This window comes from Neltuma alba, unplaced genomic scaffold (genome assembly GCF_004799145.2).
Source record: "Neltuma alba isolate B1F8T4 unplaced genomic scaffold, ASM479914v2 tig00011735_pilon, whole genome shotgun sequence".
Classification (NCBI taxonomy): domain Eukaryota; kingdom Viridiplantae; phylum Streptophyta; class Magnoliopsida; order Fabales; family Fabaceae; genus Neltuma; species Neltuma alba.
This window is the reverse complement of record NW_021636363.1, coordinates 104,672-122,448: the sequence shown is the minus strand read 5'-3', so window position 1 is coordinate 122,448 and position 17,777 is coordinate 104,672. Positions and strand designations below refer to the sequence as shown.

The 17,777-nt window shown below is 36.7% G+C and overlaps 1 protein-coding gene and 1 pseudogene across 1 annotated transcript; both read left to right on the top strand.

Annotated features, from left to right (window-relative positions):
• Positions 1-3,375: 3,375 nt before the first annotated feature.
• Positions 3,376-5,195, top strand: LOC114717417 (protein LIGHT-DEPENDENT SHORT HYPOCOTYLS 4-like; annotated as a pseudogene).
• Positions 5,196-14,603: 9,408 nt separating this feature from the next.
• On the top strand, positions 14,604-16,741 carry LOC114717425 (probable arabinose 5-phosphate isomerase). Its single transcript, XM_028902550.1, has 3 exons — positions 14,604-15,361; positions 16,215-16,438; positions 16,546-16,741. The coding sequence occupies exons 1-3, from the start codon at positions 14,708-14,710 to the stop codon at positions 16,700-16,702; spliced, it is 1,035 nt and encodes a 344-aa protein (XP_028758383.1). The 5' UTR covers positions 14,604-14,707; the 3' UTR covers positions 16,703-16,741.
• Positions 16,742-17,777: the final 1,036 nt, after the last annotated feature.

Here is a 17,777-nt window from a genome sequence, read left to right as displayed (position 1 = left end):
TACCAAATAAATACAAACAGCATTTATACCTTCTTTAAATTTTATTTTTGAAAAATATGTGTTATATAAAAAAAAAATTAAACCCATCGTCACAATCAGGAGTGAGTTACACATGAATGGCAAGAAAAGCAAAAGTAATTGTTCTGTATGGTGGCCAAAAAAGAAAGCAAGTGTTCTTTATTGTATTACTTCTTCTATTAATATCTAATATGTGATTAAGAACAAATAAGGTTATGGATCTGAACGCACGGAGTGCTTCGTATCCTTCCTTTTTTGACCAGATTTTTGAATTTGGTTTGTGGTGGAATTTAATCCAATCTAGTTGAGTTGATCGCATATATTAATTTAATTTAACCCGGTGTACTGAACTGCAATTGAAAATGAAATAATTATTTGAAAAAAAAGATATATTTTTCTTGCCCCAGCGGCCAAACAACTCAGACGAATAAATTAAACGCGTATCTTCATCCATCGTTTGATTCGAAAGTACGTAATAGTATCGTATGAGTATATTGATCAATAATAAGGGGGAATCATATAAAACAATGGAATTAATTTAAATACAATTGAAATCCACTAGATTGGTTCCAGTTCAAAAAGATGATTAAGAAATGGGACCAAAGGGGGACACTAAAAAGAGAATCGAAGCGATGACGACAACTGAGTATAGCGATTTGTCGAAAGCCTCCTCTGGAACTTATTCTCAGTTCCATTAATTTGGTTGGCCAATAATATTTTCCATTAATTATTTGAACCCTTATCTTGATTACACCTAAACTCTTAAGCCACTGAAATTATACCACTATATCTGCTTAATTATTCACTTGATTTCTCCACTAATATTAATAAGCCCCGTGTGTGTGTGTTGTTTGTGTGAATATCGGAAGAAGTCAATTGCTGATCATACGCTTCTTTCGATTCCTTAATACTACCTCCGGTTCTTAATATAAGATCCCATTTGACTTTTATTTTGGTCTTAAATATAAGATTTCAATCTATTTTGTCCTAATATTTATGCATTTTTTTAAGATAGTCTTTCTAACAATAGTAGTTCTTTTTTTTTATGGAAACAATAGTAGTTCTAATCAATACATTTGATTAGTAAGGATGTTTTAAGAAAAACAACACATATATATTACAAATAAATAATTTAATTTCTTTCTTTAATCTTCTCAAATTAGTCAATTAATTTTTATAATTAGCATTAGTAAGTAGTATCTCATTTAGTCTCGAGCGTTTCTATAAAATGTCTTGGAGCGGACGCAATGCCTCGCTGCTTCTGAAACGCAAGTAATTTCAGAATTCAAAATTTTTGCTTTAACAAATTAATGTCGTACTTCGATCAACAGTGCAACGAGCTGATAGCAAGAACAGATATGAGTCCAAATGGAAGAAATTTTCGGCGTTAGAGAAAGTAAATATGAGATTAAAGGAGAAGCCAAAAACAAAACACAACATTATTTCTCCTTTACGAAAAGGAAGAAAAGTAGGGTAGAATTTTCTTTTCATTCCACCAACAAAAAACATTTCATTAAATACACTAAACAACAAGCAGTCACGTATATATGGTGCACCTCAAATAATGACAAGTAGGTGGATGGTTTAAACCTTGAGATGTAATCAACAAGAATTTCACAAAACACACACACACACACAAAATACACAGACAAAAATGATACAAGGACATCCAACTAAATGCTATTGAAGAAAAATATTCTGTGGTGTTAATTACAGCCACAAAACATATCTCATGTAATTAAACGTTACTGAAGAGAGGTTATGGTGGTACCAAAACTACCTCGGCAAACCTATCCCCTTTGTAGCTTAATTTATACTTCATTATTTTCCTTGGGACTAATTAGGAAAATAAACAACTGAGCAGTACTCCTCCGATTACTAATATAGGACCTAATTGTTAAGTTGATTTTGATCTTAAATATGAAACTTATGTATTATATTTATGATTTTTTCCTGAATTACACTTATGGATACTCCTTTTACCATAATCAAACAGAAGAGGAAGGAAATATATTAAAGAAGATGATTATAGTATTTTAGGAAAAACATGTCATATTTCTTATATATAACTAACTTACCTAACTTCTTTAATATAATCAAATTAATTAAATAGATATTATATTAACGACTGGAGAAGTATTGCCTTTATGTTGTACAAAATAAAATACGAACAATCTCATAACCTCCGGGGTTCAATCTTAATTAAAATTAAAGTCGACAATAGAAAAACTACGCATAATTTACAATCAACAAACATATATGATTTCTCATAACAATCTCCCCCACAATGGAGCATGATTACTTAGCATTATTGAGATTCAAAAAATATGACCTTCAACGATAGAATTTATATTCAAAATTGATTAAAAAAAAAGAAATTAATGTCACACACACACACACTGCAAACTGCAATAACATTTAGAGTACTCCTAAGTATATGATAGACTTCCATTATTAACCAAAATTATAATGTCTCTGCACGGGAGAATATATATCCACTGTTGATGTTCTGATGATAAGTACGAGTCACTGTAGTCTCTAAGCCCATCCTACCTTTTCTGCTTTCTTTTTACTGCATGACCTCCCAAAATTTATAGTTAAACCTTCATAGTTTTAATTCATGCCAACCATTCTTAATCAGGAATCATCAACTTCCAGCCAATACAAGATCCATCCTACGTACAGTCATGTTCATCACACAGAATACAAATGTATGAGCATACAACACCTCGAAGATGGAGAGTAATAACCTTAGTCATATATAATTAATGCAACATGGAGGGGGGATGATGATGATTAATTTGAGTTTCAAATTAAGACTAGATTCGTGCTTTATATGGGCAGATCAAATAAGGAAAATAGAATTGAGTAAAAAAGCAGTAGTCTTTATTATTATTTTTTTGTTTTGAAAATGAAGAGGATGAGAAGAGATGGGGACAAAGAGGTGTCAGCTGATAAGAAAGTAATTTGAAGTGGAATTGGTAGGAAGGGCAAGAAAGAGAAGGGCGAAAAAGAGGGAAAATAAGGAGGGGCAGTGCGGTCAGAGAGAGAGGAAGCGTCATTCAAGACTACAGGGTCAAGAAACAGAATCATGTTATTCCCTCAATTTTTAACCCCTCTAAGCTTTTTCCTGTCTTTATCTCCACTTACTGTATGTCCAAGCCCTTTCTTTTCCTTATTTCCCCAAAAGCCCTAATCCCCCTCTCTCTGAACTCAACAGAAGCTCAGAATATTAACAACCATTAACCAGTGCCCAGTGATCCTTTGAGTTGGCTCCACCCCTTTTAAGGAAAAAAGACCCCAATCCCTCTTGCCCGCCTCAGAAATCAAAGCCTCCCACTTCTTCATACACTTCCTGCCACCATCCATACATGCCCCTCTTGGAGCTTTTCTAGTATTACTCTATAATAACTACAACTGCAACACAGCAAACAGCAACAGTCCACTCACACTTCCCATCAATCTCTTCACCATCATAATCTCCTTTGCTTGCTTCGCCATTTTCAGCTCTCCCTTCTCTCTCCACAAATATATATTGTATCAAATTATCAATCACCCCCCCTCTCTCTTCTTCGTTTCCCTTTTTCTCTTCAAGCTGGCTACCTAGTTGGTTTCTTTAAAAGTTTAAACAGTAACTCGTAAAAAGGATTTTTTTTTTTTGAAAAAAAATCTCAAACAGCTTCCCTGCTCTACTGTTACTCAAATTATAAGTATATCGATGAATTCCGTGATATTTTAATCTCATCCAATCTCCATTCCTCGCTCACTATCCTCCAAAGTCTGTCACTGTCTTGGGAACCCTAGATTATAAGTGTTCAAGTTGAACCAAGGAGACAGTCTACGCACTCGTACAAAGTGAATATATTGCCTTGGATCTGCTTGTCCGATAACACACTTAGGTTTCTTCCCCATGGATTCAATTCAAGAGTTTATGGACACGTGTAACTCCGACAGCACCGGCACTCTTACCCACGCCAGCTCCTCCGCCACCACCATCGGCGGTGGCTTAGCCGCCAGCTCCTCCGCTTCGGCTTCCCCCGCCACCACCAGCAGCCGCTACGAGAACCAGAAGCGTCGTGACTGGAACACCTTCGGTCAGTACCTCAAGAACCACCGACCCCCTTTGTCCCTCTCCAGGTGCAGCGGTGCCCACGTTCTTGAATTCCTTCGGTGCGCTGCGCGGAACCCTCTTAACTCACTCACTCGTACACTTCAAATTTAAGATGCAACACAAAACACTTTAGTTTCTCCCCTTTCGCTGAGTTCGCATAGTCTATGTGTTTTATATTTGGTTTTGCAGGTACCTAGATCAATTTGGAAAGACCAAAGTGCATACTCCGATCTGCCCCTTTTACGGCCACCCGAACCCTCCAGCGCCCTGTCCGTGCCCTCTCCGACAGGCATGGGGTAGCCTCGACGCGCTCATCGGTCGCCTGAGAGCAGCTTTTGAAGAGAACGGAGGGAAGCCAGAAGCCAACCCTTTTGGAGCTCGAGCCGTGAGACTGTACCTTCGTGAGGTTCGTGATCTGCAGTCCAAAGCAAGAGGGATTAGCTATGAGAAGAAGAAGAGAAGCGGCGGCCGCCACCTCCGCCGCCGCCGCCACAACAACATCCACCAATGCCTTTGCAGCTACCTCATCATCTTCATCACCACCATCATCTCCCACCTCCAGGTGCAACTCAATAAGCTAGCCAATTGATGATCATCAATTCTTGTTCCCATGGACAAACTCTGCTCTCGCTCTCTCTAGTATAATAGCCAGGTGGGGGTTCTCTCTTCTTCCCTTGGCGATTTGAATGCCTTTTAGAGTCATGCTCTAGCGCTCTACTTTAGTGTTATATTTAGGATTGGTTCTTTTCCTTTTCTTTCCTCTCTCAGTTAATTTCTCTAAAAGTTTTTTTCCCTCTGGCTATATAGACTGTTTGTCTTTGCATCCTTTTTATTGTGCCAGAAAAAGGTTAAAGATCGTCTCTGGGATATCATGAATCTGCTTTTGATGCAAACGTTGTGGGACTCATATTAGTAACACACTGCTGGTGGTGTACTGAAAAGTGGGAGTCATGAGAGTGAATGTACATGGAGGTCATGATGATCATCCTTCTATATCATGAGAGTGTGTGTGGCATTATTATTCATATTGCTCTATCTAATGTAATCGGATATATATATAAATATATATATCTTCTATGTCAAGCTTAGACTCGCAGATAATTATGTGACTTTGATCACTCTCACTTCTCTCGCTTTTGGGATGTCACTTTTGCCATTTTCTTGAATGCGTTAATTAGTTTAATTATTTGCTATCCATGGATCCAGCTAGTAGCACGATATTGGATGCTACTTAATCAGCAAGTGATCACTCATTATATGCATCTTTTTGAGTCAGACATTGAGAGATTGATGATGGACTGTTTTTGCTGATCTGGAAATGAGTGATCTTTTCTTAATTTCCTTTTCTTTTCTCCTGGTTGCCACTTTTACTGCTTTACTGTCTCCTCCTAGTGCATTTTTGCTGAGCAAGAATGATAGAACACTTAAAGCGTAATCATACTAAGTTCTGATCCATGATTCAGAACTGACAAAATTTGTGATTTCTCCCATCAAGACTTAACATTAACTGCTGACCGTTAACTGAGTCAATTTGAGAGATGATGTTGGTTTTTGCAGTAGTGCTGTCTTTTCAACTGAACGGAAATGACCAAAAACAATAATGGCAGACACTATAATTTATTCTTCCGTGACTAAAACTTCTATAATTTAGCTCTAATTAATACTACTTCCAATCTTAATGATAATGATAAGATCTTGTTTGACGTTTATAAAATAAGATTTTATAATAAGAATCGGAGGGAGTAATATAATCGAAGCGTCATTTGCTGATGCATAACCATGACGAGTCCTTCAATTAGAACTATTCCTTCTTTATATGATATAACTCTACATATATTCAACTTTTTATCATTTTAGTTAGCTTTACCAGATAGCTAGGTGGTAGTCGTCAAACTACTCGTTTGAAACGGTGAAATCCACAGATATTTCGATCACCGTCTCCGTAACGTGTAATAAATCTGATTTTATTGAATATGACAATTAGTTGGACGTGGGTTTTCACCTTGGTCATAGAAGAAGCTAGGGACAGGAAGTATTATTAATTGTGGTTGAATACAAATTCTAAATAAGTCAAGCAAATTAACTCCGTCTTTATAGTCAAGCCAACATAACACGGATTGGATATTGAGGAGAGAAAAATGTAATTAATTAATAAAGAAGCTAGAGGGTTTGATTAAGTTAACTAGAGAAAGTGGCGTAATTAAGTGGATAGATACTCACAAGAAGGAAAAGAATTTCTCAACAAAAATCTGGCCGCCAACAACTGTCTGTGACTGGATATAATTAATTTGAGTCATCCCCTTTGGATTTTGTGATCATTTTGGCTCAAAATAAATGTTTTACCGCAATCCCTCCATTCATGAAGAGTCACCAATTTTTATCTCCATTTGGCCAAGACCAAAATACCCAATAGGACGCAGGATAGATGCTGGTGATCAGATCAGCGAACCTTCTTAATTATAGTCCCTTTTTAAGTGATTCCAGTGGGGTATACACGATCAGACTACCACTTTTAGAAATATAGAGGATATATTCTTCTCCTAATCATTTAGTTATATCTTAAGTTTAGACTTTAGGCCGGATGATTTTATATAATATATGTGCTAGCCAGGGAAGGCTCCCAATGTATAATAATAAAATATTGCATTGTGTTTATAAAGTCATCATTTGCTGATATATTAATTAGAAGATTGATGATTCTGTTACGATCATTGCTTCTTAATGATCACAAATCTAGGTCAGGTCAAGGTCCGAGAAACCTTGAATGATAGCTCGCTCCAGCATAACTACCTATTCGGGAAGTGCTCCATTTTGAACTGCCTCCCATTTCCCCTTGTGAATCCATCTATGCAAGAGCAGTTGATAATAAACTTCTGGTTCATAAAGTTGAGTTATAGTCTATAAGGGTGTTTGGCATTCTCAAAACCACGGTCTCAGAAGTATTTTTTCGTAAAACGAGGTAACTTTCTCCGTATATTTACTTCGTAATCCGTAAAAGTACTTCTGAAACCATGGTTTGGTTTTTATCCAAATACCCCCTATAACTGCTCGATACTTGATTTGTTAATTCCTGAGTTTGCACGTTTTGTTGCGTACGTATATGCTAAACGAATGCTTGATAACAGATGGAGGATTTTGCTGCATCTTCGTCGATCCGGCGCGTGAAATTGTAATGACACTTGTATGATAAAATCTAACCATTGGTTGTCTATGACTGAAAAAACAATTTATTTTTGGCGTTATAGCTGAGATATATATATTGTTAATTTCTGACTGCGGGTTAAATATAGCGCTAGTGAGATCGAATTCGGTTGCATATTTATGAATTTAATTAGTGATTTGTTCTTTAATTTTATATTTCCATTCGAAACCTGACAGCATATATGCATCTGAACAACGATACAGCTCGTTCATGAATAGGGTTTCTCCTAAAATGTAATTTATCTCATCAATAATTTGTTCAGTTCTCAGTTCAGTTCAGTGCAATTAATATGCAAGGAATGTCTAACACTGACCTATGCAATGATTGATGGTCCATCCCGAAGGGGGTTTAAAATTAAACTTGGTGTCTATATGTGTGTGTACACTGTAGATTGTACTGTACATCTATACGCAGCTAGCTTTAATTTAGGGTTTAAAAGTAGCTGAATGACATAATCAAGGTATGGATGGTGATAACGCCATTTCTCAACATACTCTGACCTCCTAATTGCTCTTCATTTGCCACTAATTTAGAATTAAAAAACTGTCCACAGACCTCTGCCCCCACCCAAGAAAGAAGAAAGAGAGAAAAGAAAAGAATATATATATACCAAAAAAAGAAAAGAAAAGAATATATATGTATATACACATACGGTTTATAAATACAATTAGTAATTGAGGGAAAATGTTGAAGATTAATAAGTGTCCTTTAAGAATTCTTTTTTTTTCTTCCCTCCTTTCTGTGTATTGGTATAAATACTTAACACGCATGACTACTGATGAAGCCGACAGTGGCAGCGTAAGAAATTACATGGGCAGTGTTTAATCAGCCATGTTCGCAAGTATAATAAACACAAACACATAGCTTCGGGCAGCACAGTAAAAGTTGCAAATCCCAACGTCCTTGGGATTGTTGAAATATATATATAAATGAGGATATCAATTGGACATAACATGTATGATAAAAATAAATAAATATTAAAAATATAGTCGTAGTTTTTATAATTTTATCTCTTCAATTTCATGATTGAATCTTGACTATTTGATCTCTAAAAAGTAAAAACATATATATATTTATATAATTGTGACGCTGGGAGGGTTCTTCGCTGGTCGGTTGATGTCGAGAGCGGCGAGTATGACTATATAGGGCGAGGTCAAGGCAATCGCATGCTCCCGCTGGAGGGCAAAGCGGCAATCCTGATTTTCCAAATCACGATCCTCAAATAATAAATGATTTTTTGGTTTTATGCGTTTAAAAATCATTTGGACGAAATAATTGATTATTGCTTGGTTAAGTGCGGGCCGACATGTGTTAAAAGAGGCGGGACCCATCTTTTCCGGCCACAAAGCCCCCCAACAAAAGAATGTATCTTTACCAAATGACTGGAGATTTACTCATTCTTTTGAATGAAACTAACTATATATCGCCCCCTCATCAGGGAAACATCGGGCTGTTATTGCTAACTAACTAGGATTTGATCATTTGAAAAGATGACGTGGAAATAATAAAACAAATCAAAGTAAGGAGAATTAATCCTGATCACCATGCGCGCGTGTGCTTCTTCCCTTTCAGATAGCACTTTGAATATTTTCAACCCCAACACTATATATGGCGTAATCCTTTCGCGCTCTTCTTCACTGGTGTGTCTCTGAAGTCTCTCGATGACATCGTACGACGAACCATGTTCAATTCCTGTATATACACACACCTGCAGTGATTTTTTTTTTTAATACTTGAATTTTATATTATATCTGTGACGATTCATGATGTATTATATCGATGCTAGCTCTCAATTAAATACTAATAAACATAGAGATAGATATACGATCACATAAAGATGTTGAGAGTGCGGTTGGATCATTTATATGCAGTGGTAAGAAGTACTGGAATGCTATGCCCAGATGGAACATTTCAACCAAAAAGTGACGTCGGTAATAATGGAAGACAAAAGAGCAACCTACAACGGGACTAATCTCAATAAATTCATTCATGGCCGGTAAAACACGTCACAGCAAAATTCGTACCTGATGATAACAATCTAAATAGTACTTAAATAATGTGATTTGATGAGTGGTATATATATGTGGCCGCTTCCCCTCATTATTAATTTTTCCTCTTTCCCGCCCTCCCGGAATAATTGCCAACGAACCTTAAAGAGTCTCTCAATAATGTTGTACTTACAGTAATGTCTAGGAAACTAATAAATGATGATTGAAGTAGCTAGCTTTACTGTGCAATTAAACTGGGCGTTTTCCCTGTGTAGTAGATTTGAATATGCTACATATATAGCAATGATCAAGAGGTGGACTGTGAGTATATTATTGTCAAGAGGCAACCAAACAGTTTGGCATGATAAATGATGATATATATATATATATATTAAAGGGAGAGAAAGAGAAGATAGAGGGCAAGAGGTGGAGCAGTAAAGCTGAGCAGGGTTTACATTCCCCATATATCTGAGTGATTTAGGCAAGTGACTGCCATTTCTGAAGCAAAAGCTTGTTCCAATCCAGAGGATCTCTTCCTCTCTCCCTCTCTCCCTCCTCTTCACGTTATTAACAGTACTCCTCTTTGCCGCACCCTTCCATATGCCAATTATTGCCCACCACAGTCCACACAATCCAACTCTTTCTCTCTAGCTAACCAACAAACCGATGCGTCATATGATCTCTCCACCCATTTCCTATATTCTCTACCCAATTGATTGTTCTTGTAATTACTTGCATTTTCTTGCCTTTCTACCCTAATCCTTCACTAAAAAAATTACACGTACAGTACCCACTAAGTAACTATATATGGAGTCAATGCGTCTCAAACTGACATTGACTTGCCTGTTTCATTCACATTAATAATTACTTAATTAGACGTCATATCTCTTCTCTCTCTTTTTTTTTCTTTCCTAGCTATTTATTCAAAAAGTGCCTTGTTAGAATTTTGAATGGATAGAGTATTATTCATGTGCTTTAGTTTTCTGTTAAAAATACGCATTACAGTAACTAGGGTCAAACGTCAAAGTGAGCCAATCTTGAGGCTCACATCTATTATATAAGTAAAAATTGTCCGCCGCATGCACAACTTTTGACTCTATAGTCTATACACAACCCCACAGCTCGAAGCCCGAACCAAATAATGCATATACATTGAATCCGTCTATAGGCTAATTAGGGCAGGGACCGACCAACTCTCTCTACTAGTCTCTGATTAATGATTCTCTCTCCAGACAACGTCCTTGTAATTTGGTTAACACTCAAACTCAACTATATGCATATATATTAACACGGCCACTGTCCTCTGACCCCTCGGTCTCATCAAGCAGCGCATCTGAATCCAATTTTATATATATATATATATATATATATATATATATATAAAATGCACACTTTTCTCTGCGCCTAGGATCACTCAGCTCTGTCATTATATAATATTGCTTCAAACATGGCCCCTACTCTACCACCCGCAGTGCGGCTTAATTCTGTGCACAATACAATACTAATAGTGTAATACTATTAATGTGATGTGCTGAGAACACGTGGTGCGTATTTATGTATGGCCAACACAGAAATTCTAGTGGCACAATAATGTATTGTAGTATCGAACAATCCAGATTGTCGAACACTCTTATAGCTTGATTCTTGAACCAATTAATGGAACCTATGAGTAGAATGGGGATGCTATATATATGTGTGTGTGCGCCTTTCTCTTCTTTAGTTGCGAAAATGACGGATACATAAGAAATAAGAAACGACACTTTCATCAGTCTCCACACAATTTTTTTTCCTTTTACTTCTGGGAAGCAGAAAAAGAGTGGCGCTGAATGATAATGAAAAACGTGCAGATTCTCACTTTAATTTACTGCGTACGTTAATTTGTTACCAGGTTTTTGGTTCGTAATGGCCTAATCTAATATACAGCGAATAGCGAGCAATTAATGTTGTTGAGTATGGTTATTATAAATTAACATCGTACCTTTCAATTTCATCGATTAAGCGCACAAAGGAAGGCCGAGAAGCTAGCTTAGTGCCTTGATGATTCCATATTTAATTACTCGCATTGCTGTATGCACAGTTTCCTGCAGATTGAATATCAATTAGTTGCCTTCTTGTTTTTTCTTTTCGTTTGTACGTACTCATGCATTGCAGATCCCCCCCGGGGGGCTTTCTTATAAAACTCTTAACTGCTACGTCAAGAGAAAATACACAACATAATTAATGGTATTGATAATATTAATGATCATTATATACTACCTTCGGTCGTAATTATAAGACCTTATTTGTAGTCTACAAATGGGGTTTCTTATAATTAGAACCGGGGGTAGTATATCATATACAAAAGCATATGTATTTTTCTTCAACTAATTTGACACGCTGTATGTAGATCATTATGTAACGTACCTATCTCGATTACCCAGTGGTTGGCTTATATGAGTTATATCATTCAGGGCGAGCACATCCGAAATTAATCTTTGATTGCAAGGTTGCAGAAACTAATGCACTGGATGAGCTGGAAAACAACTGAGAAATGTGATGCTAAGCCAGTCACAATTTAATTCCCAATAACGTCCTTATCAGCTGATTAAACGGTGCTTTAAAAAATCATGTACCCGAGACTTTCTTCCTTCCTTGTTTTGCGATATGATATATAGCATATTTATATCACATCCCATTAATTAGGGTTCTTAGTTGGATCTGATTATTTATTGCCCTAACTTCGACACTGACCTGTGTAGATGATCATCAATTGATTCATTGCTTCTAGTCAATCAACTACCCTGATCATCTTATTAATAAAATAATACTTTCTTAGTATAAGGAAAAAAGATAAGTATATAAGGGATAAAATAAATTATATCTATAATAAAAATCAACTCCCTAGCAAGCTCATACACATAGGACCCAAGGATTACCATGCATCTGTTAAGGGAGGAAAAAAGGCTTCCCAACCTTTCTTTTACTTTCTTAATTAGCTAATTTCTGAAATAGAGAGGTGCATATAATTTCAGCAGGGCATTATTGATGATTTGGGGAGAAAAAGGGTATGTAAATTATAAACCTAAAAAGCTTAAATAAGAATGTGAACGTGGAGCCCATGCAGAATCGGCGTTGCATCTGACGGGACATGTCCTCATTAAAAGAGAGGGAAATAGGAAATTAGAGAAGCAAAAAACCAAAGAAATTGATAGGAGCCGAGGTGTCTCCGTACGTAAAAGTCTGATCTGACCTCTCCAAAAGCAACTAGGCGGGCCCCATCTCCCTCCGCCGCTCCTCCAAACGACATTCAAAAATCATAGTTAACATATTAATACTATATTTTAATCTTCATCACTTCAATGGCTAGCCCTTCCTTGAATTGGCTTATTTAAGTCTTAATACAGTATTGTTATATACTTATAAGTCGCTTTTAATATATTTTATACAGATTAATAAAAACTTCAGATTTTATTATTTCATTTAAAATTTAATAACTTTTCAATTATATTTTTATTTAATATATAATATATTTTATGAAAATAAAATTCACATAATAATAAATAAAAAGTAAACTTATGCATTTATACATAAAAAATTTTTTCGTCTACATAGGATCAAAATATCTTTTTCCTGTCCATCCTACAGATAGATCCATGTCTTCCATTTATTTCCTGATATTAATATAAACATCATTTGATGTATGCGAGCCCATTGTTGCTTCTTGGTCTAATGGTTACTTCAGCTGCCACGCGCCAAGCGCTTAGCCCAGAAGCATTGTCCAGGACCCGACATGGCCATCAGGGGGGCACGTGAGCATTGCCCGGTGCGGAGGCTCCTAAACGGGGCCCACTGTTTTTTTAGGGGGTTTTTTCCTTAATAAAAAGAAAGTTTTTCTAACAATTCCCTTAAAAGAATTCACTAGAAATACCTGAAAGGAATTATTATCCATACCTAAAAATCTATATCAGGACTTACTTATGGATAATCCTTTTAATTGTCTTTTAATGAATGCATTTTATCTTTTTATCAAGAAAAAAATTATGAATAGTCCTTTGTTTGAATCGGAAGGCTGCATCGCATCCAATTGACCACATGGTGCGATATTCTCGCATTATGTCTCCGCAAGCACGTTCGCGGCAGCCTATCGTGATCAGGATCGTCCTAGTTTTTCTTTCTTTTTGTGACTTCGATGTAGCGCTTTTCAATTTTTTTTCCTTAATAATATTATTTGAAAAATCAACGGGTATTTCTTTAAAATATACAAATAAAGTTTTCACTTTTCATTTCAAAACAATACGATAACAATACTTGTACAGATAATTGTTGCATTCAAGACTTGTAATTCCTCCAACTTTCCGAAATTCATGACATTATTATATGTCGTACAAATAATGGGCCGACTGAGTCTTGACTACTCTTTTTCATTTAACGAATAATAATATATAAATTGCGTTGTTCAAAATTCATAGCCGGCAAAAGAAAGAAGCTCTGAAAAAGGGACAAAATAGAATGTGCATAACGGGATCATGGACCCAAAAAAGCCCCAATAAAAACCATCGTTTAATGGGCCTTTGATGGGCCATTTTGTAGACAGTTTTTATACCTGTATTCTTCCAAGAAAACACACACCCGGAGAATAATCGCTCAAATATTTGAATATTTTAACTGAGTAATCTATTTTCATCTTTATGCCCAACATTCTGAAAAAGTTTTCCTTCGAAACCATAAGTTTTCTTAAGACAATCCATCACTAAAAATAGGTTACATTACCAATAAATTATGAATAGCGCAGCTTTCTATAAATTTTATGGAGAGGTCATTGACACCTTTTCAATAGAAAATTTTACACGAGTTGAGTCTTAGAAACTTGCAAGGTCAAAAAAAGGTCTTCGAAACTTGTGGGTTAGTTTGGGTGGGTTTCGGCTCCATGGTGGAAGAGAGAGCTTTTTTGGGCCTGCAGTCCAAATATACAAATACCATAAGCCTGTATTGGCCCGATCCTACAACTGACTGCAAATTATGTTGGGCTAAAAAATATTTGTACCTAAAAGAAAAACCATGAAAGAGCCCAAATCAGCCCATTACTTTGCTCATAGTGGGTGTTACCAATTAAAAAAAAAAAACTAGTTTTGGCGCAGTTCATGACGATGGAGTCACCGACGCGCGGCTTTCACTTTCTTAAGCCTCACCGCGTAAATTAACGGAACCTGCCAGACTATAAAAGGCGCCACATTTGCTGGCAAAAACACTAAATTTGCTTAATTGATTTAGTATATATTTTAATATAACCAGACGCCAAAAATTCTAGATAAATAGTAGCCCTGCTGATTTCCATCTTCACTCTTGGTGTTCAAAAGATCCACCATTGGAGAAGCTATTTTCATTCTATTCTAGTCCTCTCGCTCCAATATGGGCTCTCTGTCTCCATTTTCAGATGCTGTTTCTCCCTCGCCGTCCAAACAATCCCTCCCTCTGATCGACGAGGCCGCCCTCCTCAGCCTCTTCAAATCTCAGCAGAGCCACATCAACTTCTTCTTCAACCACATCGACCATTCCCAAACACTCGCATTCACTCGTACCCTCCTCAATTCCTCCGGTACCATCTTCTTCACCGGTGTCGGCAAATCTGGATTCGTCGCTCACAAGATCTCTCAGACTCTTGTCTCCCTCGGCATCACATCTGCATTCCTATCCCCCGTCGATGCTCTCCATGGTGACATCGGAATTCTTAGCTATCGTGACGTTGTCGTCCTTTTCAGCAAATCTGGTAACACCGAGGAACTTGTTAGGCTTGTTCCTTGTGCCCGGGCCAAGGGCGCCTATCTGATATCGGTCACCTCCGTCGAAGGGAATGTGTTGGCTGGCATGTGCGACATGAACGTGCATTTGCCTTTGGAGAGGGAATTGTGTCCGTTTAATCTGGCTCCGGTGACTTCCACAGCCATCCAGATGGTTTTCGGGGATACGGTGGCAATTGCTCTTATGCAAGCCAGAAATTTGAGCAAGGAAGACTACGCCAGCAATCACCCTGCAGGGAGGATTGGCAAACACCTTATCTTCAAGGTGCGGCTCAATTCCTGATCGCTTTCGTTGCCATGTTGAATTTTTATCCTACAAAATTATCCGTGTTATGATGATAAAAGAATTATGAATTATGAAAGTTGAACTGGTATACATGACGAAGCCTGATTAGCTCATAATTAAGTCTCGGTTTGTTGTATAATTTGTTATTTTTTTTATCAATAATCGCTAATTCGTTATATAGGAGAGATCTTTCTTGTGGTGGTTTTTTTATTTGTTATGTTCTTGTTCTTTGTTGGCTTTGTGACTTGGATTATGGCTATGGCAATGCGAGACTTCAAATTTATTTGTCGTAGCTAACATGATTTCACTGAAGTCGAGAATAGGTTTGATTTATGTTGCTGACACATGACGCCATTCCCTTTTTTTTTTTTAACCTCGAGAACTTTTGATTCTGTCGTTTGTGTTGAAATGTGGCTTTGGCTTCTGCTATGCTGTTTCTTTCCAATCCCATGTTGTTGCCGCAAGGTTACTGCTGCTGATGGGGATTAGAACCGAGAGTAGTGGGAGTGGCTTTTTTCAAACACTGAATTGTTGTAGTAACCAGAACTAAATTTTATGGCCAGAGTCTATGCACATGCATTCTTGAAGCCGAAGTAAAAATTTGGATATGCAAAATGAACTCAAGTAATTGTTTATCTATGGTTGATTAGTAACATCTCCTAATGGGGGAGTTGAATATTAGACTGAAGACACCACTGCTCACTAGTTCATGTTGTAGCGGCTGCAGATTATTGCCAGAAATTTGTTTTGTTGTCTTGTCTTAATAATAACATTTCAAGCATATAGATGCTAATCATCATAAAGTAAAAAATGGCTTGGTTACTATGTGCAGGTAAAGGATGTCATGAAGAAGCAGGATGAGCTTCCTGTTTGCCGGGAAGCAGATCTTATTATGGATCAGCTGGTGGAATTGACAAGTAAAGGATGTGGATGTCTGCTTGTTGTAGATGAGCAACATCATCTGATTGGGACATTCACAGATGGTGATCTCCGACGCACGCTCAAAGCTAGTGGGGAGGGCATTTTCAAGCTCACTGTGGGGGGAATGTGCAACAGGTAAGAGCGTGCATGGGCAAAACACGTCCATTTGATAAGCTAATTCTTTAATAATCACATAATAGTTAAAGAGATATATACTGAGATGACATTTTCTTCAATGTTAGGAAACCGAAAATCATTGGTCCAGACGCTATGGCAGTGGAGGCCATGAAGAAGATGGAAGCACCTCCATCACCCGTACAGTTTTTGCCTGTTATCAATGATGAAAATGTCTTGATTGGGATTGTTACTTTGCACGGTTTGGTTTCAGCAGGGTTGTAAAACTATCTGTGCCTGCTATTGCTTAGAGTGATCAATTTTTTTCCCAGAAAAATTTATACCATTCTTTGTAGTATAATGTATGAATCCAACCCCTATAGAGTTGGGGTTCAACTATTGTATCATGTATTCACATTAAAAGTAGACATGCCTTGTCATGCATCTAATGAAATTCTAGAAAATAATCATATTATTAGTTTATAAATAATAGAGTTAGTAATTTTGTCTGTGGGTGTCTTAATATGTTTTTCTTATGGTCATGAAAGTTAGAGCATTATTGGATAGGATGTCATATCTGTTCGAAAGCGGGCCAAACTGCTGATGTTGGCTATATGCAAATAAATACAAGGGTATCAAAACTAAACACGTTTTTCATGCAACGTAGGATAGGACAAAATGTCAAAATCTAATGTAAATTGCATTGTTTATAATTCACCGGTTAAATTTTATTTTACAAATATATTTATTATCTTATACATAGAAGATAAATTTTAGTCACTGAGTTGCCGAACAAGTGTTTTGATTCTTGAGTGGGTTATCAGTTATTTTGTTGTCAAGAATTAAGGAATCCGGAATATGCTCTGGCATAACCATTAACCGACAAAGATCCCTTGCTTGCAGAGCAAAAAGCATGAGATATGGCGAACAAGAAGCAGAGCATCACTTCAGATTTCATGCATTCATATAATGAAATTTATAGGTTGAAAGAGGCACTCAAATATAACGCCATGCTTTCCATAAAACTGAAAACAAAAAACTGCAAAAGAACAAAGTATAATAAATAATATAACGATATATTAAAAAATACTACACGTCTTTAATCGTGTTTTGTTTCTAGTTCTTGTACTTCACGATATATTCCATGTCAGCATATATTTTTTCTAGTCCTACTTGGGCCAGCTTATGTTCCTGGTGAGTACTTTCCCAAATTCAGATGGAGAAAATAAAAGTACAGCTACATGGATTGGTATTTCACATCATACATATATGTGTGTGTATTTTGGGAAGATAATGATATAAAAGAATATAAATTTGTGTGTATACATGAAGCCCCTAATTGCAGCTCAAGCTCAAAGTC

Coding starts and splice junctions, on each gene's coding strand:
- LOC114717425 (XM_028902550.1), top strand. CDS start 14,708: ATGGGCTCTCTGTCTCCATTTTCAGATGCTGTTTCTCCCTCGCCGTCC. Junction 15,362..16,214: donor GCAAACACCTTATCTTCAAG/GTGCGGCTCAAT, acceptor TACTATGTGCAG/GTAAAGGATGTCATGAAGAA. Junction 16,439..16,545: donor GTGGGGGGAATGTGCAACAG/GTAAGAGCGTGC, acceptor CTTCAATGTTAG/GAAACCGAAAATCATTGGTC.